This window comes from Leiobunum rupestre, chromosome 10, assembly GCF_980474605.1.
Source record: "Leiobunum rupestre chromosome 10, qqLeiRupe1.1.hap1, whole genome shotgun sequence".
In the NCBI taxonomy this organism is placed as follows: domain Eukaryota; kingdom Metazoa; phylum Arthropoda; class Arachnida; order Opiliones; family Sclerosomatidae; genus Leiobunum; species Leiobunum rupestre.
In genome coordinates this window covers 418166-427399 of record NC_143393.1, presented here as the reverse complement: position 1 = coordinate 427399, position 9234 = coordinate 418166, and the positions used below count along the sequence as shown (strand labels likewise).

Genomic DNA, 9234 nt, shown 5'->3' with positions numbered 1-9234 from the left:
CTCAGATATACTCTCATTCACCACCACGTTTCTCAGCTGCTTTCAAGATTGTTGAATTGAAAGACATATTTTCCACAGTAATGACCTTGTTCGGGTCGTGTTGTAATCTAATTTTTTTGATCTTTGCTTTAATTTTGTTAATCTAATATTATCTTAAAGATGTATTAACCCGTGCCAAAATCGTTTTTAATACCTATATATATATATATATATATATATATATATATATATATAGAATTGGAATCAGCCTTGAGGGTATAGATCAAATTCGTTCAAGCCTCTGCCTTCCCCAAAGACATTGGAGCCTTGGAGAATCGAACCCCTATTCACAGAGACAGCAAGATCCTGAGCCTTAATCCGGAAATCGATGAGATGGGTGTCATACGAGTCGGAGGAAGACTTCGTCAAGCTGAATTCAGTTCTGCTATTAAACATCCGATCTTGCTACCACGACATCATCGCTTCACCGATATGATAATTCAAGAGGCTCACGTGCAACGTCTGCATGCCGGAGCTCAACTAGTCCATGGAATCCTGTCCTTGAAATACTGGATTATTCAGGCAAGCGATGCGATTCGACATCAGATCCGGAAATGCGTTGTTTGTACGAGACAACGAGCAAAGACCATACCCCTAAATAACGGGCGATCTTCCGAAAGCGAGGTTACAGTCTTCTCGTGCCTTCGCCAGGACTGGGGTGGACTATTCCGGACCATTTCTTCTACGACCAATTTCTCCAAGAAGCAAGACCACCTACAAGGCGTACATTGCCCTCTTCGTCTGCTTCGTCTCGAAAGGACTTCACTTGGAGATCGTGTCTTCCTTGTCTACCGAAGCCTTCATTGCAGCCCTACTTAGGTTCACTGCCCGACGTGGGCGACCGAGCGATATCTACAGCGACTGCGGGACGAATTTCGTCGGAGCAGCGAAGGAGTTAAAAGAGTTAACAAAGTTAATTCAATCTAACATCCACAATGAAGCTGTAGTGAATCACCTCTCCGCCGAACGCATCACGTGGCATTTCAATCCTGCTGGCGCTCCCCACTTCGGCAGATTGTAGGAGGCAGGAGTGAAGTCGGTAAAATATCATCTCCGTCGGGTCATTGGTCAAACTCTCTTGACTTACGAAGAGTTATCCACTGTCACTACACAGATCGAGGGATGTCTCAATGCCAGACCCTTGATGCCACTGTCATCCGATCCAACTGATCTAGGAGTCCTGACTCCTAGTCATTTCCTCGTTGGAGAGTCAATGCAGTCTGTTCCCGACCTGGATCTCTCGCATTTGGGAATGTCTAAGCTTGGCAGATGGCAGCTGCTGCAGAAATTACAACAAGATGTTAAAACCCGTTGGCTGAGAGAATACATTACCAGACTGCAACAGCGGCCAAAATGGATGACACCACAGCGCGACATCAAGGTTGGAGACATGGTTCTGGTCAAGTCGGATGTCACGCCCTCCTCAAGTTGGCCACTGGCCCGAGTCATCCAGATTCACCCGGGTCTGGACGAGCATACTCGAGTCGTTACTTTACGCACAAGCACAGGAGAACTGAAGCGTCCAATCGTAAAACTCTGCCTGTTACCATTTGATGGTGAAGAAGAGTTGAACCCTCAGCAATCAACAGATCATGGTTGATATACTTATATCAACGGCGGGAGAATGTTCGGGTCGTGTTGTAATCTAATTTTTTGATCTTTGCTTTAATTTTGTTAATCTAATCTTATCTTAAAAATGTATAAACATGTGCCAAATTCGTTTTTTAATACCTATATACAATGTATATAGTCGAGATTATAAGAAATAAAGTGTATTCATCAGTTCGCTCTCTATATCTTGGCGTATTCATTCAACACGATGACCGTTTAGCTTCAGTCTCCCTCTCGGGAATAGTTGCTGGTCCCTTTAAACTGGACACGAACAGACCTTGTTCCTTTTTTCTGGATTATTCTTTCTTTCAGCCACAAGGAACTCTTCAGTTATTTGGTCTCCACATATTAAACAGTGTTATCTGAAATTGAACTGCTCAGAGACTGATCTCGTGGCCCTTGATGGCGTAACATTTTATTATCCACGGCGAACAGCTACTTTGATCAACTTCGGATTGGTGTATTTCTTCTGACAAGCACTATGCACATATATCTCAATCACATCCTTCAATAAACGCTAATTTTCGCGGTTTTTAAGATAAATACTCGACGCAATTAGGGTTTATACACCTCTTTAATTCACTAACCGCACTTTACCTTCACTTAAAGTCTCCTTACATATAAAACAGAAACCCACGCTGGGACTGGGCTCCGACATTCTGTAGATTTTGAATTCAAACGGCACTCACGTCATGGCCTAGCCGGCCAGACAAAAACTGAAATAAAAACAAAATTGGTCGGGGGTAATTTGATCTACATCGCTCGGAGTCTCAAATTGTAGCAATTTTAATTTACTTTGAAAACGTACTGCGTAGGTTTTATCAACAAACTAGTCCTTCAGGCTTAAAATCGCCAAAAACTGAAAAAAAGTCTAAAATTTCGCGGTTTTTTCGATTTATGACAAGGTTGCGTTCGGCGCTCGAGGTCTCAAAGTTGGATTATTTATTGTGCCAACATCATAAACAAGTCAGCAAAAAATCAGAACTACCGGATTTGACGCAAGGTACCTCCCCTTTCAGGCGACAAGGTTACTGGACTATAAGGCCGAAGGTGGTGCCTTGGGTATTAGCAAATCTGATTATTATTATTATTATTATTTCATTGAATATATGAAATATATTATACCATAAAAGAATATAAAAATGAACTTCTGCAAAGACGGACATCAACGTTACTTTTTTTTCAATCTTATCTTCAATCATCACGCGTAATATATTTTTATATGATCTCTTTATATTGTGGTATACCGTTTAAATGTCCGTATTGTATTTAACTAGAGAGAGGTATGTGTAGAATGTAAAGTTACATCGAATAACTGGTTATATGAAACATCACCTGGTACGTGTCGCTGATTTATTCAATATCCCTTCCCAACCAAGAGGAGTAAAAAAGAGACCAAGAAGGGGGGGGGGTGAAAACTAAGCTTTTTTGGGGAATAATATGCGGTACTTCGGCCGATAGGCGAAAAACTGAATTAACACTAACCGACAATTTTACTCCCCACTCTCTAGACCATTGGTGGTTCTCGTGTTTTTGCTCTACCAAACAATGCTCTCGTTTCCACAGGTTCAAGATATTATTGAAGGTCAAATTAAGTACAAACTAAAGGACATCGCACTTCTTTTGTGAGAATCAGCTTTCTATGATTTAATATAAAATTTAAATGTCCTGTTTAGCCTGGTCAACGGAACAAAATACTTTATTACTAATTTTTTTAGCTCCTATAGTTTGTCAAGTAGCAGTGGTCAAAGATTGACTAAATTTATTATAGATTATAACGTGTATTAAGTTTTGTGCCTCGCGGGTTCAGGTTGACTGTCATATTATTAATTTTGCCATATTTAAAATCCAATCTTACTTAATTTTTCATTCATTGTAACTTTAATATCATTGAATTATTTGAAAATATTTTCCCTAAGAAACGGTTTAATCCCGAAACAGTAATAAGTAGGAACTAATAAATAAATTGGACGTGTTTGATAAAGGAAACCGTTTTGGAGATTCTTTCACGCGTTGAAACCCACGGTTACGCAACAAATAAAAATCATATAATAACTTAGCTAATTATTGATTTTAGCACGACAAAAAATTTGGAACCTTTCAGGTTTGACTAGCACCGGCTAATGTTCTGGACGATTCATACCGAGATGCGCCCAGCGAATTTTTTATTCAAACCCAACAGTTTGAAGCTGTTTTGTTTCAATCAGTAATATTATCGAGATTTACGCAAGCCATAAAACCTCCAATTAACAAATCTTACATCAAATACACCAGCAACAACCACTTGAAGGTCCGTTAAAAGACCCAATATTGTACTTGTAAAGCACGCGCTAGAACTCTTTGTGTTTGAGCACACCTAGAAAGTATGGTATCTTGGGTTTGCTTATCACCAAGATCCCGTGCATTATCGAACTTTAACCCTTTTAAGACCGGTCCTTTCTTCTACCAATAGGGACGACCATGTAACAATAACAGTAAAGATTTTTAATTTCTGAACGTTCGATACGAATCCCCTAATATCACAATTCATTATTTCTGACTTATTTTCCTTTTTAAACCATTTCTTATGGAATATATTTACAAATAATTCCACTTTCGTTAATTCATTAAAATGAAAAAAAAAATAGTTAACGTTGGTTGAATATAATTTACGGCAAAGTTAATAATATGACATTTTAAGTTGAAGGTAACCATGAACTGCATTGCAAAGGATAGTAAACTTAGCGAATAAGTAGATTAGTCCATTAATAAAATAGCTTAACCCTAAATCAATTTGCAGAAATTTAAAAACTTACAAATAGCTCGTAGCGATAGATCTTAATTTTTCGTTTGATCGAAGACCTATCGGTACTAACTATTTGTAAGTTTTTTAATTTCTTCAAATTAATTTAGTGCTTATCCCTTTTCCTAATGGACTAATCTACTTATTCGCTTATATTATCATCCTAGTAATGACAGTCAACCTGATCCTTCGACTACATTGCGAACCAATAAACCGACAATGTTTTTTAAGAAAAATACTATACTAAATTTTGTTCAACTTTGGCCACTGATACTGAACCAACTGAGGAAAATTGATAATAGAGTATTTTGGTCTTTTGATCAGGCATTACAACATGATTTTTCAAAGAAATCCGTAGAAATCCATTTCCCACAGAAGGAGAGAGATGTAGAAATTAAATTTCTTAAAAATCCTTACTTATTTAACAGGTTTTTGCCACTTTTGTTTCAAGAATGTTAATATTTATATTATAATCTCATGTAATTTGTTCTTTTTTGTACAATAGAGGGCGTTTCAGAATTTGGAAAGTTAGAGAGGATTGTTACCATAATTTCCAATCGCTAAGAACGCACTAGAAAGCTAGTTTTTTAATTAAAAATGAAGAATGGTTCAATATTGCGTAATTAAATATTTTAGGAGTAATTATTAAAAAAAACATCTTTTAACAGGTCAGAGGTTACTGTTAGCATGGAGCAATCAACCATGGAGGGGAAAAAAGAGGCGCGCTTAGCTCTTCAACCGAAAGGTTTCCCACCCACAATCAGGAGAATTGGGGGACAGAAGCATAGGGTCATCCGTGTAAAATATTTGTCACGTGCACTTTATGGAACTGTACTTTTCGTTATCTTTCGTGATAAACTATAACTATAACCAGTATATTTTTAAAACGACTACGATCATGACCAGACGGAGACTTAACTGGCCATTTCGAGCACTAAATATTAATTATGTATCATAACTACCATAAAATTAAAAAGACAATAAAAGAGCTGTCAACAGGCTCAACAAAGTAAAATGTCACGAAAAATGTAAGAAAAATTGTTAAGCTAATCTTAACTTTATTGATTCAGGTATTGGTTTTAACAAGAAATTTCTATTGAAACATTTACCCGAAATACTTCCTAAAACCTCAATTTTGTATAAGGTTACATACATTGGGAAACGAAAAGAAGTTATTGTAAGTACATAGGAGAAATATTGTAGGACTACCAGAGACGTTCTTTCAAGTTGCTCATTTTGCTTAAATATAAGTTTATTTGTATTTATATTTTAGTGTTTAGATGCTAACTAGGGTTGTAGACTAAGAAATTTTATAAATCGTTTTTGATAGGACGCTTTAGAAGAAGTAAAAGTAAACAAGAAAAAACATCACTGAAAAAGCAGTCGATTATTTGTCGGTTTTTGCTGATGAAAAAACAGAACTTTTCGACCATAAGAATTTCACGATAAAGATACGTGTAATTAACCCTTTTTAAGCTTTAACCCGCAGCGGGAAAAATTTAGTAACAAGAGTTTTTTGTCAACGCCTGTTTAATGAATTTCAGTCTAACTGTTTGGGCGAAAATCTTAAAACAGCTAAGGCAGCTTCTTCTAAAATTAAAAAACTAAGGATCTATTAAGCCCAGAAGAAAGAAAAGTGAAGGAGCTCAACATTCATCAAATTTCCGGTTACACAATTTACCAAATGATAGGCCTTATGGGTGTCCAACATTTTCGAGAAACTGTTAAATTAGTAAGGAAAAGGCCAATCAAGAATTTCGTAAATGGACCGTTAAGCTAGATAGAGGGGGGGATCCCTTTTTCTTGCAAATGAAGCTTTTAAATTTTTTGAGAAGAAACTATAGATGTACCCTTAAATGCCAACGAAACAAAAAATAGTGTCATTATTGACGCTTTAGAGGAAGTCAATTTCATAAATGAAATTTGGCACCATTTGTGGGGAAATGAAAATGAAAATGAAAATTCCAAATGTGCGAAGCTTAAATGTTACCAGATACTGATTAATTGTAATTTAAATGGATTAGCGATGAATTTAAAACAATAATTTCAAATGCCTAAAAATGACAGCCTAGCAAGTAGCGGTGTGAGAAACGATCATAAAGTTTTAACACAGACGAAAAGTAGTAAAGAAAAACAAAGACAGCCTAAAAAGGTTTTTAATTTGGGGGTTTTTAATTTTATCTCTAACTGATTTTCTCCTCCAAGCTCTCTTTTCTTTTGTACAGTTTCCATTTTGAACTTTCGGTATTAAAAATTTCATTAGTTTAAGTCTTTTAGTTGATTGGCCATACTGACTAACGTTTGGGTTTTCTCCGGAACCACAACACCTTCTTTGTCTGCGAAAGTAGTTTTCTATTAAATCTTGGTTTAGTTTTGCGGTTAAGATAAATGGAGCTCCTTTTTCAAGTAAAAACTTGACAATATCGACACTCACTGGAGTACACTTTAATATATTTTGATGATTGTTTTTATGAGCAATTTTATTTACATAGTGCAGTTACTTACCAGTGATTCTTAGTCCCACGAGAGAGTCCCTGCTCAGTTAATTTTCGTTCGGTCTAAATCATCTTTGACAACCAATTGCTTGACCTCTTCTTACCACTCCTCTAGGTAATCAAGGAAATCTTGTACAAGCCACTGATTTTTTTAAATCGCCAATCGTCTACACTACAAAAAGGTGCAAAGGCAGGTTTTCTCTTGGTTTGAAATAAAAAGGTGTTTGACACATTCAATATGTCAAAAATTTGATCAAAGTATTTTAAAAATTACCGGCTCTGATGCTTCCTCTCCGATTAATTCCTCAACGGCCTTAGCGGTGGTACTACTCAGAATTTGAGTGGCAAGTTTAACTTTAATGCAACTGTAAGCATTAGGTGAAATATGATTGTACGTTAATTTTGGTGCTAAATGTAATAATGAAGATCAATCTATTTTATAAGTTTCTGAGAGAAGGCTGCAACCTTGTACTTACAGTTTAAACCGTTAAAGAAAGTGGGAATGACCTCTAATGAATCAACAACATCTGTAAATGGTTATTTGCATCAGTGCCTACGTTATTCACAAAGCAGACCTGATCACTAGATAAAATAAGCTTCGTGCGTGCGGCGTAGATGGTGTTACTGTCGTTTTAGCCATGAATCTAATCGGTGGTCTGTCAGACATTCGATTAAGCGTTCTAGTTTCTTATCCAATTTCTATATGCTCACAACTAAGGTTACTAAACTCAGTTTGCGGCAGTTTGACAGTTCTGTTCGACTTAATAAACCGGACCCGGTCTTTATCTGCACTCGAGAGTTTAAAAATCAAGAGTACAATGAACTAAATCAAATTATTTGATTAATTTCATTGCACTGTTAAAGGTAAAAGCCCTCGCGCTGAAATATTAGCCCGTGGAATAGAACGATATAGCGCATTACATTCAAATATGGCCATTTTCTTATTGGAATTCAAATCACGTCAAATCGAAATAAAAACATTATCTTGCAAGTTACAACTCCAGCACGATAGCGTCATCTCTTATATTTTCATCGAAACACAAAACTACCTACTTCCGCCTTAATATCTCTAAATTGGGTGGTTTTGACTCATGTTTCATTAAGAAAATAATATTAAAAATTTAAATAACTACAAGTTCTTTGAATATGGCCTAGAAGAGGAAATGCAATAATTTTTCCAAGAATTCAATAATTTTCTATAAGGGGTGCAATATTTAGTTGTTGACCTGGCAAATACCTTGACAACAACCACATTTCTGTCCAGTGTTGGCGGATTGTGAAAAATGTTTGGGTCCATTTTGGCCCCGTGGTTATTATTTTTCGAAAACGTTGACCTTGTGGGAATTTTCATGTCTGCGGGTATTTATCCTATGTTTTTTTTTACTTTCAATTTTGGGATTTTCTAAATAATGTAAAGGAGACGCCTCCTAATACTACAATCAATCAATGCATAGGCAAAATGTTTAAAATTTCTAATTCTAATGAAATTTGATTTATTTCACAATTTTTTTTAAAATTATGGCATGTTTTCCGTTGAGTTTTCGTTGGGGTCGTGGCTTAATTGGGGTACACGTGGGAAATTTACTATCCAGAAATGGGAATTTCGACTTTCGAACATTGGCAACTCTGTTACTGTCGTTATTTTCCGAGTTTCAACCGCCAACACAAGATGACTACTCGATGTTCTATCTTCTCATTCTTAGGTTTTTTTTTAATGAGAGTGGCTATTGACACACACACAAAGTGTGTGCCAATAAGCTCAAGTCTATCGGCACACAAGGGGTGGAGCTACGAAAGTCATTGTAGTGGGGCCGAAACCACGATCACTTTACTTGTCTTTGGCTAGCGAGGTAAGTCGTCACGTTATCGTGTCTCGTGATTTTAATATTTTAAATGATTTGAGGTTAATTATCCATTTAAGTAGTCGTTCCTAATACGTTTGTTAGCAAATATAATTTTAAAGAATATTATGGTCAAATTGATCCATCTATTAATATAGTTTTGTTTAAATTTTAAAATTACTGTTTTATGGCTAAGGCTTAGGGTAACTCTCGGTAGTCTGACTAGTCTCAAGTTTTTTTTTTTTGGTTCCAATCCAAAGTTTAATTTTCCTGTTTCTTGACTTTCGTCAACGAGGTCTCGTAAGCAATTTAGCATTTACATTACTTTGTACCCTCATTTCGCTTTTTCTGCCTCATAGGGTAGGGTTTGTTTACTGATTTTATTTGATTAAGTTTATAAAACTATTATTTATCTTTTCAGATTTTTCTCCGACCTTGGTTTGAATTTCATAGTCTTTGTATTGCG

The 9234-nt window shown here is 36.2% G+C and overlaps 1 protein-coding gene across 1 annotated transcript; it reads left to right on the top strand.

Moving 5' to 3' along the window:
- The first annotated feature begins 372 nt into the window (after positions 1 to 372).
- On the top strand, positions 373 to 1060 carry LOC149923327 (uncharacterized). Its single transcript, XM_090160881.1, has 2 exons — positions 373 to 604; positions 660 to 1060. The coding sequence occupies exons 1-2, from the start codon at positions 373 to 375 to the stop codon at positions 1058 to 1060; spliced, it is 633 nt and encodes a 210-aa protein (XP_090017007.1).
- The last annotated feature ends 8174 nt before the right edge of the window (positions 1061 to 9234 follow it).

Excerpts from the sequence above, each read along its gene's own strand:
- LOC149923327 (XM_090160881.1), top strand. The coding sequence starts at position 373 with ATGGGTGTCATACGAGTCGGAGGAAGACTTCGTCAAGCTGAATTCAGT. Across the intron at positions 605-659 it reads GATCCGGAAATGCGTTGTTT|CGAGGTTACAGTCTTCTCGT; the intron begins GTACGAGACAAC and ends ATCTTCCGAAAG.